This window comes from Rana temporaria, chromosome 5 (assembly GCF_905171775.1).
Source record: "Rana temporaria chromosome 5, aRanTem1.1, whole genome shotgun sequence".
Classification (NCBI taxonomy): Eukaryota; Metazoa; Chordata; class Amphibia; order Anura; family Ranidae; genus Rana; species Rana temporaria.
This window is the reverse complement of record NC_053493.1, coordinates 82,165,506-82,185,317: the sequence shown is the minus strand read 5'-3', so window position 1 is coordinate 82,185,317 and position 19,812 is coordinate 82,165,506. Positions and strand designations below refer to the sequence as shown.

Sequence of the window (19,812 nt, the reverse complement as noted above, 5' to 3'; positions counted from 1 at the left end):
TATTATATCCTACAAGTTTGGTGTGTTTTCAGAAAGTGCCCCACATGTGCAACATACATTAGAAGTTTATGACAAAGCACAGCTAACCTGCAGGAAAGCCGCATGTGCACTGTGCTGCACCACTAGTGCAGGTCAGCCGCAGTGCATCAGTGTGAAAGCAGCCTTCTAGGGCGCTCAGGACAGTAAGGGCTCATTCACATTTGTGGTCTGGGGGGCTGGTAAAACCCTGTCATTCATTGTGGCCCGCAACCGGTTGCCAAATCACTTAAAGCGGGGGTTCACCCAAAAAAAAAAAAAAATTTAAATTGCATCTAGCAGATCCAGCATACTAAGGACAATACATTTCGGCAGTTTTTTTTTTTTTTTTCTCGGTACATACCTTTATATCCTGATGTTGTCCAGGGCTTCTGGGTTCCGATGACTGTGTGACTGGGCGTTCCTATCCTTCCGTTCGATGATTGACGTCTTGTGACAGGTGACCTGTCGCACAACGCGTGTCACCAGACGTAGGGAAAGAGCCGAGCTGCGAGTCGGCACTATACGGCGCCTGCGCAGTCAGCTCTACACGGCGGGCGCAGGCGCCGTATAGTGCCGACTCTTAGCTCGGGTATTTCTGGAAATCTGGTGATGCGCGTTGTGCGACAGGTCACCTGTTTTACAAGCCGTCAATCATCGAACGGGAGCATAGTAATGCCCAGTCCCGCAGTCATCGGAACCCTGAGGCTGGGATAGGAACGCCCAGTCTCGGAGTCATCAGAATGCGGAAGCCCTGGACAAAATCCGGATATAAAGGTAAGTACAGAGCAAAAAAAAAAAAAAACTGCCAAAATGAAATGTCCTAACTATTGTACTTTTAATGTAAAAAAATCGTTTTTAGGGTGAACCTCCACTTTAAGTGGCCCTTGCTCTTCAAAAGGCTGAGCACCCCTGCTTTTTCATGCAAGATTCTTTACCTCTTTTCTGGATTTATTTCCTTTTTTAGCTTTCTGTAGATTTCCCAAAGTTATAAACGGCTTCCTTGAGGATCAGTCCTCTACCACTTTCCTTTCCTTCCTACCTTATTCTGAGCATATAAGTGATTTACATCATCTTCTTCCTTCCACATATAAGCACTGTGTCCTGAGTTCATGGCCGTACAAAGCTGAATTTGGCTTTTAGATAAGCTGCTGCTGTTAATGGTTGAGAATGTAACATGTGTGTCGTGTTCTTGTTTTTAGGCTCCTCTGCTGGCACCAGAATCTCACACTGATATGGCTGATGAAGCTGTCACACTGGCTGAAATGCAAACGCCCCACGATGCTGGAGAGCATACGCTGGTCCTACCGCCACCGATCCAGAGAGTGGTAAATCCAGGTATTACAACGCGAGAACACCCCTTATCCTCTCTTTATGTACACTATGGTATTTTTTGTTTCACACAATCCCCACAGTACAGCCATCAAAAAATGTCCATACGATGGCTTCACTTTTCTGAGAACTCCTGTTTCCTGCATAACAGCATGCAAGCTTTTGAGTACATCCTATTGTACTCTGTAAAAAGTGCATCTGGGAGAAGTCCTACAACCTCCTAGATCAGGGGTCTCCAAAGATTCTAAACAAAGGGCCGGCTTATTGTCCTTCAGACTCTTGGAGGGCCGGACTTTGGCCAGCGGGAGTGGAAATTTTCCTGGCATCATTGTTGGTAAACATCTGGTATTAGGGGGAGGAATAGTGCCCCATTGCTGGTATCATAGGGAGGAATAGTGCCCCATTAGTGGTGTCAGCGGGAGACATGGTGCTCCATTTTCGGTGTCAGATGGCAGAATAGTGTCTCGTATCAGTGGGAGGGATAGTGCCCCAAGGGCCGGATAAAGGCTAGCAAAAGGCAGCAGTTTGGAGACCACTGTCCTAGATCATTGCCTGTTATTTACAATTTACACTTTCATTGAGCGCTGATAATATAGCTTTTGCTGTACTTTCAGCATTCCAACAGGAGACTTACACCTCTTCTACACACAAGCCATCCTGCCCTTTCGCCTCTTCTCTCCTCTTGTCCAATCACAGATCACTTTGTATTCTGTGAACCGATTTATAAAAGAAAGAATTTACCCCCTTCCTGACCAGAGCACTTTTCTTTATCGTTACATCACGGGACACAGAGCGACATTCATTACTATATGGGTTATATGGAGTACCTTCAGGTGATGGACACTGGCAATCTCAAACAGGAAATGCCCCTCCCTATATAACCCCCTCCCATAGGAGGAGTACCTCAGTTTTTTACGCCAGTGTCTTAGGTGTTGGTCATGGTTTAGCTTGCCTCCGCATCCTTGGGATTAGGTGAGCTAACCGGTTCTGTCCAAAGGCCTCAGCGCTAAAGTGGTCAGTAACCGGACCCCAAACCCTTGGGGTATAGCCCATAATGCTTTTCTTTTTAGAGAGCTGGACCCTGGGCCCAGAACTTAGAAACCTTTGGGTGCCTAATGTTTCTGTTGCCAGAGTGCTATATGGGCCCAGGACAGTGGATCCTTCATAGGAACCCAGGGCCTGAAGGTCTAGACATCCCCACGGAGATGGGGGAAGATTGGGCCTCTTGCTTGGCAAAGTCCTGCGGCATGGAGCAGGTAAGTGAGGGGAAAACTTGCGGAACTTGGTTCTTAGCAGGTTTTTTCTGGGGGGTCACAGGGGACATGCCTAAAGTTATGCGCTGCATCTGGCAAACTAGTCACATATCTTAATGATAGGATGGCTCTATGTGTATTTTTTCCCCATAAGAAGTGACCTCCCTTGTAGTGTTGGAAAAGCATTTGAGTAGGGCCTGTGTAATATAAAATGTATGTGTGTGTCAGAGAGCTATGCTTACCTACAAGCCTCCAGGCGATGCTCCATCAGTCTTCCTCCTCAGAGCCTGCTAAGCAGGCAAAACGCCGACCTCCTCGTGGTTCCAGCTGGAGCAGAGAGGCTCCCTTCCCCCCAACCCCCCCCCCCCCCTATCGGCGCGCGCGCGCGTTCACGTGTTATAGGCGCAATTCGCGCCGTTTAGCTGAGGGGGGAAGGGCGGGTCAGTGGTTTAAGGAAGGGGCGGCCCTTTCTTTTTCGTTCCAAACAGCATTCGATACATTGGAACTGGGGAGGAAAGACCAGAGCGGCAGCACGGGGCGCCAAGGACACACAGTGGCCAAAAAGAATATTGCAGTCTTCAGAAGACTGTTTTCAAGCCTAGAAATAGGCTGTTTCTTTCCATCTCATAGTTTTTCTTGCAATACTACTCAGGGGGACAGAATGATTTTTCTTTCCTGGATTTGAAAAAAAAAAAAAAAAAAAGGTCATCTAGGGGAGAGGAAGCATTTTTTATCCCCCAAACAGGTGTTTGGGCAATTAACTTTTATAGTTCCAAGTACCAATAGGTAGCAGGTGTACCTCGGTATTGTACCATGGCATCCGGGTCAGAGGGTACAAGAGGTGGGGATTCCCCCAGAGAGTCTGAGGTCTCGGACAAAGCTATGCCGCTGCTTTCCCCTCAGGGAGCCTTGGGGCCATCGGGATCTGGGGCTGGAGCTGGCGCGGGTCAGTCCAACCCTAAGATGGTCACGGACGAGGTATTACTCACCTCTTTAAGAGAGATGGAGAAAAGAATGGGAAAAATGATAGCCACAGCTATGCGGGGCAGTAAACGGATTAGATCTCCGTCGCCCGAGCGTGGACCCTCAGAAGAGGAGGTCCTTTCCTCAGGGGAATTGGACGATCTCTTGGACAAGGACCAAGTAGGTTCAGGGATCGAAGATCCGGATACAGAGGAGTCTGGAGCAGTCTCCCAAGGGGAGGGCTGGTGGATTCAAGCCTTAACGGACTTGGTCCATAATGCATTCAACTTGCCAGTACCAGATCTCCAGGTATCAACGGTTTCAGCTTTGGGCTCACTGAGGGCGCCTCAAAGCAATGCAGTGTTTCCGATCCACCCTCTATTAGAGGGAGTTTTGTTCCAAGATTGGAACAAGCCAGATAAAATCTTCTTACCACCTAAAAGATTCTCTGCCCTATATCCTATGGAAGATAAATTTTCCAAGAAATGGGCTACTCCTGCAGTGGACGCAGCCATCTCATGTGTTAACAAGTCGTTAACATGCCCTGTAGAAAACATACAGGTATTCAAGGATCCAGTTGATAAACGCTTGGAAGCACTACTTAAGAACTCCTTCACTACGGCAGGGGCAGTAGTACAGCCAGCGGTGGCTGCGATTGGGGTTGCTCAAGCATTATCGGATCAAGTTAAGCAGATGCTTAAACTTATTCCTGCCCAGCAGGCAGAAGAATTTTCGGATGTCCCTAGGGCCATATGTTTTACAGTAGACGCAATTAAGGATTCTATCCAGCAAGCGTCACGTTTATCGTTATCCCTTATCCATATGAGAAGACTCTTATGGTTAAAGAGCTGGGAGGCCGAGCCCCCATGCAAGAAGCTCCTGGTAGGGTTTCCCTTCTATGGAGGACGACTCTTCGGAGAAGACCTAGATAAATACATTCAGACCATTTCAAACGGCAAAAGTACTCTCTTGCCAACTAAGAAGAAGTTTCAGGGGCCTGCGTTTAAACGACAGTACTCCCCTGGGCAGGGGCCCTCTAATGCCAAACAGTATCGACGGCCTCCTGCGAAAGCAAACTTCGGCTTCAACAGCAAGTCTCAAGGACAGGCTGCTAGAGGCAGAAAGCAGTGGTTTCGCAAACCAGCAAAACCAGCCCCCAAGCCCGTATGAAGGGGCGCCCCCACCCACGAAGGTGGGGGGAAGGCTGCGACTCTTTTCAGAGGTTTGGGAAGCCAGCATTCCCGACGAGTGGGTACGGTCTTCCGTGGCCACGGGCTACAAATTAGATTTCCTAAAGTTTCCTCCTCCTCATTTCCAGGAGTCGAGGATTCCAAACGATCCGGAGAAAGGAGCCGCATTAATGTCGGCATTAAATCATCTACTTTCCCAGGAAGTAATAGTAGAGGTACCAGTCCTGGAACAGGGACTAGGTTTCTACTCCAACCTATTCATCATCCCGAAGTCCAATGGAGATGTCAGGCCAATTTTGGACCTAAAGATGGTAAATGCATACCTAAAGATCCGCTCATTTCGGATGGAATCCGTGCGGTCAGCAGCTGCCACACTCCAAAAGGACGACTTCATGGCGTCCATAGACATAAAGGATGCCTACCTTCATGTTCCAATTTATCAGCCACATCAAAAATATCTACGCTTCATGGTGGCTTTGCGTCACTTCCAATTCGTGGCGCTTCCCTTCGGGTTGGCTACGGCCCCCCGGGTGTTCACGAAGGTCCTAGCTCCAATCCTAGCCAAACTAAGGATCCAAGGGGTCACGATCCTAGCATACCTGGACGACCTCCTAGTCATAGATCACTCGTCTCCCGGCTTGGAGCGAGCAGTGGCCCTCACGGTCCAATACCTCGAGAAGTTCGGCTGGGTCCTAAATCGAGAAAAGTCAGCTTTCCTGCCCACAAGGCAGTTGGAATATCTCGGCATGAGATTAGACACAGAACAACAAAGAGTGTTTCTACCTCTGAGGAAGGTCAAAGCCATCAAGGAATTAATCCTACTGGTTCTAAGCAAAAAGGAACCGACTATTCGCCTATGTATGAGGTTACTAGGCAAGATGGTGGCCACATTCGAGGCGGTACCATACGCCCAGAGTCACACTCGCATCCTGCAGGCAGCCATCCTGTCAGCATGGAGCAGAAGGCCACAGGCCTTGGATATCCCGTTGCCGCTCTCATCAAGAGTCCGACAAAGTCTGTGTTGGTGGTTAGACCCTCAGAACCTACTGAAGGGGAGATCTTTCAGCCCAGTGGCTTGGAAGATAGTGACCACAGACGCCAGCCTGACAGGCTGGGGAGCAATTTTGGATGGTTGCACTCGCCAAGGTACTTGGGCAAAGCTAGAGGAGCAGTTGCCCATCAACATCTTGGAGCTCAGAGCTGCTCGACTAGCCCTCAGGGCTTGGACGTCAAAATTGCAGGGGTTCCCGGTGAGAATTCAATCAGACAATGCCACGGCTGTGGCATACATAAATCACCAAGGGGGAACCAGGAGTCAAGCCGCTCAGAGAGAGGTGAGCTTGATTCTCCTATGGGCAGAGGCTCATGTGCCCTGCATATCGGCAATATTCATTCCCGGAGTGGACAACTTTCAGGCGGACTTCTTAAGCCGCCAGACTCTATGGCCGGGGGAATGGTCTCTGCATCCACAAATCTTTCAAGCACTCTGCCAAAGATGGGGAGTGCCGGACGTGGATGTCATGGCATCGAGACTCAACAAGAAGCTAGACAGGTTCATGTCCCGCTCAAGGGATCCGATGGCCTGCGGAACCGATGCGCTGGTTTGCCCTTGGCATCAGTTCAAACTTCTTTATGCGTTTCCCCCGCTTCAGTTACTACCCCGCCTGCTGCGCAGGATCAGGGTGGAGCACATACCAGTCATCCTGGTAGCTCCAGCATGGCCCAGAAGGGCATGGTACTCACTAATCTTAAGGATGGTAGTGGGAGACCCTTGGACTCTTCCTCTACGGCCAGACCTGCTATCGCAAGGTCCGATCCTCCACCCTGCCTTACGGCATCTAAATTTGACGGCCTGGAAGCTGAATCCCTGATTCTCAGGGGTAGAGGTCTGTCTCAGAAAGTAATCTCTACCCTAATCAGAGCCAGGAAACCGGTCTCTAGGGTGATTTATCACAGGGTCTGGAAGGCCTATGTAGGTTGGTGTGAGTCCAAGCTATGGCTTCCTCGCAAATTCACCATTGATAGAGTTTTAAGTTTTCTCCAGCTAGGAGTGGATAAAGGATTGGCATTAAGCACAATCAAGGGACAGATTTCTGCTCTGTCAGTGTGGTTTCAGCGGCCGCTGGTCACCCACTCGCTGGTTAAGACCTTCCTTCAAGGGGTCTTACGTATTAAACCTCCAGTTAAATCCCCGCTTTGCCCGTGGGATTTAAACCTCGTTCTGTCAAGTTTACAGAAACAACCGTTTGAGCCGTTGGCTGAAATTCCTTTGGTTTTACTGACAAGGAAGTTAGTATTTTTGGTCGCCATAGTTTCCGCAAGAAGAGTATCGGAACTGGCGGCCTTATCCTGTAAGGAACCATATCTTATTTTTCATAAGGACAGGGTCGTTCTCCGCCCTCATCCTTCCTTCCTACCGAAGGTTATATCCAGTTTTCATTTGAACCAGGATTTGGTATTACCATCCTTCTTCCCTAAACCTACTTCCAGAAAGGAAGGGTTGCTGCATACCTTGGATATCGTCAGGGCCATGAAGGCCTATCTTAAAGCTACAAAGAAGATCCGGAAAACGGATGTGCTGTTCATATTACCGGATGGACCCAAGAAGGGGCAGGCAGCTGCAAAGTCCACCATTTCTAGGTGGATTAAGCAATTAATCACTCAGGCCTACGGCTTGAAAGGGTTGCCTCCTCCAGTATCATTAAAGGCTCATTCTACTAGGGCCATGGGCGCCTCCTGGGCAGCACACCACCAGATCTCTATGGCTCAGGTTTGCAAGGCGGCAACCTGGTCTTCTGTCCACACGTTTACAAAATTCTACCAGTTGGACGTAAGAAGGAATTCTGATACAGCCTTTGGGCAGGCAGTGCTGCAGGCTGCAGTTTGAGACCCTCGGATTCCGGGGGCTCCTCTTTTTTGAGTTAAATTTAAAATTTAAGATTATTTTTCTCAACTAAGTTGGATTTATTATGATTTGAGTATTCTCTAAATTAAATCCTTTTGTCTTGGAGATGTTCTCCCTCCCCTCATTGTAAGCATTGCTTTGGGACATCCCATATAGTAATGAATGTCGCTCTGTGTCCCGTGATGTACGATAAAGAAAAAGAGATTTTTAATACAGCTTACCTGTAAAATCTTTTTCTTGGAGTACATCACGGGACACAGAGCTCCCACCCCTCTTATGGGGACCATTTTGGGAGGCATACTGCTTGCTACAAAACTGAGGTACTCCTCCTATGGGAGGGGGTTATATAGGGAGGGGCATTTCCTGTTTGAGATTGCCAGTGTCCATCACCTGAAGGTACTCCATATAACACATATAGTAATGAATGTCGCTCTGTGTCCCGTGATGTACTCCAAGAAAAAGATTTTACAGGTAAGCTGTATTAAAAATCTCTTTTTTGTGATTCGGCACTGCGTGGTTTAGCTGATAATTGCGCGGTCGTGCAAGTTTTGTACCCAAACAAAATTGACGTCCTTTTTTTCTCCACAAATAGAGCTTTTTTTTTTTTGTTGTATTTGATCACCTCTGCGGTTTTTATTTTTTGCGCGATAAACAAAAAAAGGAGCGACAATTTTGAAACAAAAAAGCTATATTTTTAACTTTTTGCTATAATAAATATCCCCAAAAATATATATATATAAAAAAAAATGTTTTTCCTCAGTTTAGGCCAGAATGTATTCTTCTACATATTTTTGATAAAAAAAACGCAATGAGCGTATATTGATTGGTTTGCGCAAAAGTTATAGCGTCTACAAAATAGGGAATAGATTTATGGCATTTTTATGAATATATATATATATATTTTTTACTAGTAATGGCGACGATCTGCGATTTTTATCGGGACTGTGACATTATGGCGCACACACCGGACACTTTTGACACTATTTTGGGACCATATAAATAGCCACTGATTACTGTATAAATGACACTGGCAGGGAGGGTTAAACACTAGGGGGCAATCAAGGGGTTAAGTGTGTCCTAGGGAGTGATTCTAACTGGGGGGGGGGCTACCACTGAAATGACAGCGATCACTGCGCCCAATGTCATGTCGCTAGGCAGAGCAGCGAAAGGCCTTGCCATTCTGCTTCTCCTCACCGCAATCGCGGGTCGCCGGTGAACATCGAGTTTGCCGGACCCCCGGGCACACTCGGGTACGCCCATTTGCCTGCCCGTGCCATTCTGCCGACATATATCAGCGTACGGCAGTCATGGAAGCAGTGAAAGAAGAAACCCAGAGAAAATCTGCTATTAAATCAAATGGTTAAATCTCAGGAGGTTTGTGTCACCTCCTTAGATCGTTGCCTGTTAGTAACAATTTACACTTTCTTTGAGCGCCGGTAGTATAGCAGTAGACTTGTGTCTCGCCTACACATAAGCTGTCCTGTTTGTCTCTTCACAGAACACTTTGTCCTATAACAGCAAGCCATAATAGAGCACACGTATAACTTGCATATGTACTACAAACAGTAAAACAAAAATTGAAACATCAGACCTTATGCCTTGTGCGCAATTTCCAATAGTAAATAGAGACACAAATGTGTATCAATCAGTATTGCAGGTGCAATCCCACCAGAACGCACTGCATCAAAATGACCAGCTGTTTCATAGTAATTTAAAATGCACTTCATAATCCTCCCCTCCATGGACTCCAATTTGCACCCCTCTATGGTCTTAAAATGGATATCCTATTGACAAATCGGCACATTCTTGTTCCAGCATGTAAGTATGCAATGCTCAGGGAAGAGGCTGCCCATTGGTTTGCCTTAATTACATTATAGGGCACAGACTATTATAGGCTGATCATTTCAGGTGGCTGGGCACTGGCAAAGCTTTGCTGGACACCACCCCTGGACCTATAACCCTACCCTGCCCCTTGAGAACTTTCTTTTTTGCTAGTGTCCTAACATAGTAGACCCCTTTTTCCTTATTAAGAAATCAATTACTTCAGTTTAATATTTTAATTTGGATTATTTAACCAAATCTTCAATCAATTCCTCACTGTTTTCCAATGCAACAACATAAGCATTGTATCCAGATTGCTGGAACCTCGGTAAAACCTTGGGGACTGTACCTGGACCCCAGGCTGTGGGAATGGTCTGTAATGTTTTCAGACATTGGATCCTGCTTGGGCACTCACCTTGACACTTAGGGCTTGTTCACACGTATCAATACCCTGTGTTTGTACAGCATTTATTCAGCATTTTTAAAGCCTCATAACCACCCTTCAGCGCCTGCCATGAATATTATAATGGCACCACACAGTGTAGTACACACAAGAGCGGTAGCATTGTGCTGTGGCATGTTGCTTTCATTAGGCATAGAAGAAAATGGGTTATTTTTTCTTCTATATACACAGGGATGTAGAAACAACATACTGGTCTGACATAGTGATGCATCGACACTGGTCAGCCACCTCCATTGATTTCAATGGTAATGCTTTGTAACAGTATCTTAAAGCGGAGTTCCGGCCACAATTTCACTTTTTAAATATAAATACCCCTGTAATACACAAGCTAAATGTATTCTAGTAAAGTTAGTCTGTAAACTAAGGTCCGTTTTGTTAGGTTGTTACAGCATTTAGACACTTTATAAAATAGAAATTGACTGGGGCCATCTTAAGTGTGTGCATCATGAAGCCAGACTGTATGATCTCCTGGATTTCAGCCTTGCAGATCTCGCACATGCTCAGTGCTGCACAAGCAGTGTAATATGTTTCAGATCAGGTTTCAGCACCTGTACTGTCCAAGTCACATGATTCTTCGAGACTGGGGAGTGCACAGACTCCTGGAAAGTTACACCCACTACATTCCCAGGAGTCTGTGCGGTGTAGGTTAGGAAGCTTAAGCACTTAGGTGCAGGAAGAGGGCAGATTAACTATTCTGCCTAGCAACAACACTTTGAAGGCATCTAAAAAAAAAAAATGTTTTTCTTAAAGGACTAATGACATTTTTTTAAAACTACTGATGTAATGTTATATTTATGGGTGGAACTCCACTTTAAGAGCACCTATAGAATTTATGGTGTGTTGGTGAAGAATTTATAAAATGTTAGCTGGGTGCTGAGGAAGAGGCTGTGGAGGTTCCTGTATCCCAGAATGCACTGGCAAATAATGAAGAACTAGGACAGAGCCGCTCCAGCCACTTCCTGTTTGCACCGAGCAGCCATGTGTGCAACAAAAGCATCAACCAGCAAGGAATGCTGACAGTGCCAGGCAGGAGCAGAGGCATTGAACATTATTGCTGGTGGCAAAGCTTTTTGTTTCAGTGAAGTTGAGCTGCACCAAGCCAAGTGTCAAAGAGATCACAGTATACAAATCCATCTTGCAGGGAATTCACAAAAATGTCTACTATCACACCACAACCTGACCATGCCTCAAAGTAGATAATTTCCTCCACATCACTTCCCCTTTAAGCACTAGAAAAGCAACACTTTCATGGGAATTTTTAAGAATTTTCAACGCTTCATAAACCCAACGAAAACGCAATATGAACACATCATAAATGCTATAGGTGCGTTAACGAGAATTGCTTAGTCCTTCATAATCAATACGCATGAGAACAATCCCTTAGTGCAATGCTTGTAGTTAGCCGCAGGGTGCTATACAGGTCCAGGACTGTGGTCCATTCCTATTGAAATTGACCCTGAAGACCTCTTCGGGGGTATGCCCACTGTGACGGGCAAAGCCTGGACCCTGATTAGGGACCAGAGTCATGGACAAGTAAGACCGGTTTACCCTGTACTGGAACAATACTGTAGTTTCATTTTATTACAGGTTTCCTTAATGGTATTCATTCTTCTGTACATAAAACTGGAAACCAGGAATTGTGTTGAAATCATTCATGTATGCAGTGTTAACTTTTCAAACTTGGCAGTAAAAATTCCACATTTCAATGCATAGTTTCAAGGGGTGACTAGGAGGTTGCATTATTGCCATCACTTCTGCCTAGAGCCCATTATAAGGTACTGATTCACTTCCTACTGCCTTTTTTCCATGAGGACTTTACTACACAGCAGTCTACACCCGGGTTTCCATATATTCCTTTACGGACATGCTTTCCCCTTATGGGATAGCAGAGGTGAAAACCAGGCACAGGGAAACTGCAGCAAAATTTTAGATGAACATTCGCTCTGCTGAAGGCCTGCGAAGCGCTAAAACTACCACTTCCTTTACATCACAGTAGGACCCTATTTTAACAAGCCGAATATCTGTCCAAGGCAGATTTTTCTGCAGATAAGTTAGACTTTCTTGGACAAATAATGGCTTTAATACTGCAAAAGCTGCTAGCCATAATCACAAGAGAATCTGGCAGACTGGTCGATCAACTTGGCACATTCAGCCTGCCCATTAACGGTTCGAATCTCGGGCGGTTCAGCAGGAATTCTAACCGTGTATGGCTGGCCTAAGAGACTCCTTGGTACACGCCTGATTCTGAGTGAGACATTGGAGATTACTGTCATGGCTGTTATCTGATATTGCCATTATCTATAGCCCTGGGTGCATGCATGTTATCTCAGTGTTACCTGCTGGTTTACCTTGCCTTTAAAAACCTATCACACTACGATAAGCCTCTTTCTGGAGCATTGCAGACGCATAGGCTGGTACAAGAACCAACTGGTATGTCCGTGATATTGAGGCAAGCGAAAGGATATTATGAAGTACGTTTTGAGTTGCCATCAAACAGGTGGTTATTATGTGGTGCGTTTCACTCCAGTAGGGGGTGGGATTGCCCCTGGCGTACTGAGTGATACTTATCAGTGGCTTTATTGACTATTAAAATTGCATGTACATGAGGATATGGACTATAGTTTCATGTTTTATTTTTGCTTGATTCACACATTTTTTTATTTTTTTTTTATGTGGCTACATGCGCTGCCTATTTATTCATTATTTATATAAGATATGCATATATTTTGGGTATCTATGTACACTGGTTACATAATAGTGTTTTTTTTTTATATATATATATATATATAATATATATATATATATATATATATATATATACTCACCATATATATACTCACCATATATACTCGCGTATACGCCGAGGACCTACTTTTACCTGAAAAAGCAGGGAAAACCTATTGACTTGAGTATAAGCCTAGGGTGAGAATGCAGCAGCTACTGTAAGCAGAAAAGAGGGTCAACAATGCCCATTTGCAGCTTCACTGTGCCCAAGCTCACTATGCCCATTTGCACGCCTCACTGTGCCCATTTTCACACCTCACTGTGTCATACCTTACTGTGCCCATTGCAGTCTCACTGTGCCATACCTCACTGTGCCGAGTACCTGAATTCTTGACAGGCATCCATTTTTTAAAAGTCGCAGCTTCCTCCTGACGTTCCGTTCCGTGATAGGCATTTGACACTGTGTTCCACCTATCACGGAGGTCCTCTCATCCTCGGACTCGGTTTCCCAGCAGACACTGTGTTCAGTGTTCCGCCAATCACGGACATTCTTTCGTCCTCGGACAAGAGGACGTCCGTGATCGGCGGAACACTGAACACAGTGTCTGCTGGGAAACTGTCCGAGGTTGAGAGGACCCCCGTGATAGGCGGAACACAGTGTCTAATGCCCATCACAGAATGGAACGCCAGGAGGAAGCCGCGACTTTTAAAAAAACTAATGCCTGTCAAGAATGCAGGTACACTGACTCGAGTATAAGCCGAGGAGGGTATTTTCAGCCCTAAAAGAAGGGCTGAAAAACGTGGCTTAGATTCAAGTATATACGAAATTTCCCGGCGTGCATTACTCCCACTGACGTCGCTAGGACGTCAGTGGTTTCGACGCTTACGTAAACGACGTCCATCCGTATTCGAGAACGACTTACGCAAACAACGTAAAAAAATTTACGGGAACGACGGCTATACTTAACATTGGCTGCGCCTCATAGAAGCAGGGGTAAGTATACGCCGGGAAAGCCGCTACGGAAACGTCGTAAGAACACTGCGTCGGGTCCGCGTACGTTCATGAATTTGCGTATCTCGCTGATTTACATATTATTCAACGTAAATCAGCGGGAACGCCCCCGGCGCCATTTTCAAATTGAAAATAAGATCCGACAGTGTATCACAGTGTAACACTGTCGGATCTTAGCCATATCTATGCGTAACTGATTCTATGAATCAGACGCATAGATAGGACCAGTTTAAGTCAGAGATACGACGGTGTATCAGGAGATACACCGTCGTATCTCTTTGTGAATCTGGCCCAAAGCGTCTAGTCTAACATTTAAAAGTTCTCTCATACAATTAAAAAAACATAATCAACAGCTGCATTAATGATTATACATTCAAGTGCAAAAAGAGTGGGGGGCAGTAGGGGTTACTTCAGGATCGGCTTAATCTTATAATTTATACAAAAACGCCACCCACCAAAAACTCCAATGAATATAGAAAATTATGGCAGTGTCGATCATAAGTCATATAGGTAGTAAGCAGGCGAGGGGACACCTCAATGGATCCCGCCAAATAAATCCACAAGACAAAAGCAAATATCAAAACAGGGGAGAGAAAAAAAAAAACATCAGTGCCCAGCATCATGGTATGGTACCACATCAGAAAATATGAAAATAAAATCTCAACCCTCACACGAAAAAAAAAAAAATAGTAGATGAAAAGCTGACCGGGAGCGTCCACAAGTCACAATCCAAAACATGGTGTCAACCGTGTTGAAGCCATTTTTTGGAATTTTCTTTTTTGTTTTTTTGTATACATAGTTGGCTACAACCATTTTTGCTTCCTTTTAAATCGGTCGTGACCTAAAACTTGTCAGTTAAAGGGATCATTCACATTTTTTAAATGTTAGATATGTAGAATAGTGTGTGTTAGGTCTGTGGGATTACAACGATTGACTTTGTGTTTCACTATAGGGTTTCCAGATAATTCGAACATCCAAGTGTCTGAAATTCCAGATGTAACCAAACTGATAGATGTAACGTCACCAGAATTTCTCAACGTGACTCCGGAGCTTCCTATAGTAACAGACAAGATTCTGAGTGCTGAAGAGCTCAGTGCATACATTGGTATGTTTAAATTGCTGTAAATGCCTGCATGGGCAAATATTTTGTATGCTCAATATGTCCTTTACTACTTGTGGTCAGTGCTTCAGTCTTCTGCTTTCAGAGATACATTGATAACAAAACATTGGGTCAACTCCTTGAACTGTAAATGTAAAAAGTGAATCCTAACTTTTATAGGAGTTACTGATTTCTAAATGCTCAAATTTGTTTTATTAAAATAACAAACAAGTCATACCAGCTCTGTTGTATAGTTTTGCACAGAGCAGGCCCCGATCCTCCTCTTCTTAGGTCCCCTGCCAGTGCTTTTGAAGCATTGTTACAAGTACCTTCTTTCACCACAACTGTACAACTCCAAGACTTTTTTTTTTAATCACTGCTGGAAACAAGTTTCAGCACATAAGTGGCTAAATTATCTTGGTGATCAGCTGTGAAAAGTAGCAGTGAAATATCACTATGATGTGCAGAGAGAAGGGTGGGGAAGGCTTTTCAAGGATGCACACAGGTATCTGTGGGAGGAAACCTATGATTCTGATAGAAAACATCATAGCTTATTCTTCCCACACGTGTTAATTACCTAAAAAAAAAAAGAAATCACTTTGGCTTGGTTCACACTTGTGCGATGCAGGAACCCTGCGAATCCACTGCGAATTTCAGCTTGCATATCGCACTGCAAACTGTCAGTTCGGACATGAATCAGATCGCATGGGTGTGAACACCCATGTGATCCTGATACAGGTGCGGGCCAATAAAACGGTCCTTCGCGAGTTTTGTCCGAATGCCTTGCGATTACAGCCATATAATCTGTATGACTAAAATCACATTGCACAGACAACAAATGTGATTTGCACTGCGGTGCGAATCACATGCAATCTTTCAGAGCGCAGTAGTGTGAACCGGCACTTAGTCCCATATCATCATCATCACCATCACCATCAACTTTGACCAGTTGGCATTGGATGGAGGTATCTCTCCTGCCAAGCGATTGTATTCTGACAGCCACCGCCTGCAATAGCCACTGCTCTGCCTTCTTTAATAGCAATGTACAGACCGGTTATGGTGTCACTACTGAGCAATATCTATGTTTGAAAGGATATTTGGGGCAAACAAGATGAATTTATATCTTTTGTAGTTATTGAGGAATGTGTTTTAAAGGATAACTTCACCTTTGGGAATATGTTGTATGTTCCACCCATATTTAGGGTGAAATGTAACATGTACCCAATGCTGCAGCCGCTGCCCGATTTCCCCCCCCCCCCCCCCATGACAGCAGAACAAGGAGAAATTCCCCTTTACTACCTGTCACTTTTTGAAATTAGCGTGGCTCCACCCACAGGACTGTGTCATTCATTTACACAGCTCTGTGTGTGAATAAACTACAACCTCCGACATCTTTTGTGGCTGTCGGTTTGTAGTTCTCAATGAACTACCACGCTATGGAGCACCGTGGTGGTTCATTGATTCCTGTCTGTATATCTGCTTGCCCGTATGGGATATACGCCACCCAGGTACACTGACCGATCTGCAGTTCATTGATTCTTCCTGTTCGTGTATCTGCTCGCCCGTATGGGATGTACGGCACCCAGATACACTGACCCATCTGCATGGCACCAGTGATCTGCTGACCAAACTTATCATTGAAATTAAGGTTTTTGTGTCCAGTGTTCGGCTTTAAACCGCCTTTTAGACTATCTAGTGGGGGAGATGTAGGTTGTTGTGAAGTGCTCTTTGCAGGGCTTTACAGTACAGTCTAAATAACTGTCATGTCTGCACTTCTAGAAGTTCTAGCTATTCACCCATAACAACCAGTGAATTTTTAAATATATGAGGCCAGAAAATCGAAAACTAAAAAGGGGAAATAAATTAAAGCGGGCGTTCACCCGAAAAAAAATGTTTAACATTAGATTCATGCTCATTTTGTCAAGGGGAATCGGGTGTTTTTTTTAAAAACGAAGCAGTACTTACCGTTTTTAGAGAGCGATCTTCTCCGCCGCTTCCGGGTATGGTCTTCGGGACTGGGCGTTCCTATTTGATTGACAGGCTTCCGACGGTCGCATACATCGCGTCACGAGAAGCCGAACGTCGGTGCGGCTCTATACGGCGCCTGCGCACCGACGTTCGGCTACTTTCGGAAAATCGTGACGCGATAGATGCGGCCGTCGGAAGCCTGTCAATCAAATAGGAACGCCCAGTCCCACAGCCCATACCCGGAAGCGGCGGAGAAGATGTATCTCTAAAACGGTAAGTACGGCTTTGATTTTAGAAAAACTACCCGATTCCCCTTGACAAAATGAGCATGAATCTAATGTTAAAAATTAACATTTCTGGGTGAACCTCCACTTTAATTATTTTTAACTAAAATAATAATGCACAGTATGTTACAGGTAGAGAAAATGATGGTGAAATGCAAAAAAAAAAAAAAAAACGTGTAGATATAAGGAATGGGCACGAAGATGGTCATTGCACAAACCTGCAGGAGCTTCTAAAGCCGTTTATTGGCAGCTGAATGCTGTGTCTCTAGCATTTCACGATGGCACCAAAGCTTGGCCAGCTTTCTATACATTCCTATGTGCAGATTTTGTCTGTGCTTTACACCCTCAGCAGTTATTTTCAAAAACTGACAGGTACTCTTCAAACTATTTCTCATATTCCTTAAATTGTGACTTTACATTTCTGTATTTTTTTTATCTTTACAGAACAGGTGACAATTCCAGAGGTGCCACCACTTGGAATGCCCATATCACACACTATCTTGGAGCAGACACTCGCTGAGCACAGCACAGCCACCTCCGAGGACCTGGCCAGTACCCCGGCACTGGACAGTCTGGAGAATGGATCACATGCTCAAGAGGACAGTCCACTCCCGACTGCTGAACTGCAAACCACAGAGGATACAGCCACCCTCAAAGCTGAAACAAAATATGAATAGAAAGTAAAAGACCTAGAATTTTATTTATAGTTGCCAAGTTTTATCAGCTTTCCACTATGCTGGGTTACAACATGCATGGTCGCTAATAAGACAATTAAAGGTTTTATTTTTTTAAATCTTTTCACAACAAGCAATTTTATGCAATGGATAGATTTTATTGTATTATCTATTTGTTCTTCTTATGGACCTGCCTCTCAGGATTATAGAGCTTAAAATCTTCATAAGCACTAGCTAGCATATTACTGGTATGATGGGCATGTCAGAGGTGGTGGGTCACTTGCATTTACCAGCAGGATTTCTGTTGAATGTATTGTATTGGTTGTTTGGTTTGCATCAGGGATGTAGAGATCAGCCAAGACCGGATACCTTCCCAGCTCTAGATGGTTTGAATCAAAACTTCTATCAGAATTAGATGGTTGTAAGCAAAACATCACTTAACCAATTATGTAAAGGCCAAGTTCACTTTTTATTAACCACTTAAGCCCCGGACCAATATGCTGGCTAAAGACCCAAGGTGTTTTTACAGTTCGGGACTGCGTCGCTTTAACAGACAATTGCGCGGTCGTGCGACATTGCTCTGAAACAAAATTAGCATCCTTTTTCCCCCACAAATAGAGCTTTCTTTTGGTGGTATTTGATCACATCTGCGGTTTTTAGTTTTTGCGCTATAAACAAAAATAGAGCGACAATTTTGAAAAAAATTCAATATTTTTTACTTTTTGCTATAATAAATATCCCCCAAAAACATAATTTTTTTTTCCCTCAGTTTAGGCCGATACGTATTCTTCTACCTATTTTTGGTAAAAAAAAATCCCAATAATCGTTTATCGGTTGGTTTGAGCAAAATTTATAGCGTTTACAAAATAGGGGATAGTTTTATTGCATTTTTATTTTTATTTTATTTTTTACTACTAATGGCGGCGATCAGCGATTTTTTTTCGTGACTGCGACATTATGGCGGACACTTCGGACAATTTTGACACATTTTTGGGACCATTGTCATTTTCACAGCAAAAAATGCATTTAAATTGCATTCTTTATTGTGAAAATTACAGTTGCAGTTTGGGAGTTAACCACAGGGGGCGCTGTAGGAGTTAGGGTTCACTGTGTGAGTGTTTACAACTGTAGGGGGGTGTGGCTGTAGGTGTGACGTCATCGATCGTGTCTCCCCTTTAAAGGGGATGACGCGATTGATAAGCCACCACAGTGAAGCACGGGGAAGCCGTGTTTACACACGGCTCTCCCCGTTCTTCAGCTCCGGGGACCGATCGCCGCACTCGAGCGGCGATCGGGTCCGCGGGACCCGCGGTCCCGGTGCTTCGGACTGGGTCACGGGAGCGCGCCGCAGGCGCGCGCCCGCGACCCACGGCTGGGTACAAGTACAGGACGTATATATACGTGCTTGTGCCCAGCCGTGCCATTCTGCCGACGTATATGTGCAGGAGGCGGTCCTTAAGTGGTTAAAAAAAACAAAAAAAAAATGTATTTTATTTTTCTGCAGCGTGTAAGGCATTGCACCCTGCAGACTTCTCAGTACACTGTCGGCCCGTATTTCTGATTCAGGTAGGCAGATATTGAAGTGCAGGAAAATTCTGTGAACTACAAGAGGGCTCACCAGCGCCCTTGCAGTTCGTTGAGAACTACAAGCTGTTGGCCCCAGGGCCCCAACAGTACTTCTAGGTAATTAATTCATGGAACTCTGTGAATGAAAGACACAGCAGTGTGGGCAGAGTACTGCGTGGCCGAGCTGTTTTTAAATTGTGACAGTGGGTGGGGGAGAAGATCACTGCTTGCTGTCACAGGGATAGCGGGAGGAAAGGAGGTAGAAGCTGGAACATGTTACATGTCCCACCCTAAATACAGGTGGAACATGTAACATGTCCCAAAGGTGAACTTGGCCTTTAAGGCCACCCATGTTACCCCACTGCTCTGTCCTAATCAAAATGAAGGAAAAAGAGTCGTGTGCCTCCTTCCTTGGGACTCTAGGTGCTGTGCTTGCACTGTGAGGGGATATATCAAGCCCCTAACAGTGTGACTTGGGTAACCATCTAGAGCAAATTAGGCCCATAATTTTTGTCACTGAAATTTTTCAGTTCCATTCCCTCT

At 45.0% G+C, this 19,812-nt stretch overlaps 1 protein-coding gene across 1 annotated transcript in view; it reads left to right on the top strand.

Annotated features, from left to right (window-relative positions):
* The window catches only part of GORASP1 (golgi reassembly stacking protein 1), a 73,388-nt gene extending 55,534 nt beyond the window's left edge, over positions 1–17,854 (top strand). Inside the window, exons 7-9 of the mRNA XM_040352774.1 lie at positions 1,218–1,353; positions 14,631–14,783; positions 17,474–17,854. Of these exons, the coding sequence (XP_040208708.1) occupies positions 1,218–1,353; positions 14,631–14,783; positions 17,474–17,706 (522 nt within the window). The 3' untranslated portion in view covers positions 17,707–17,854. The remainder of the gene's footprint in view (positions 1–1,217; positions 1,354–14,630; positions 14,784–17,473) is intronic.
* The last annotated feature ends 1,958 nt before the right edge of the window (positions 17,855–19,812 follow it).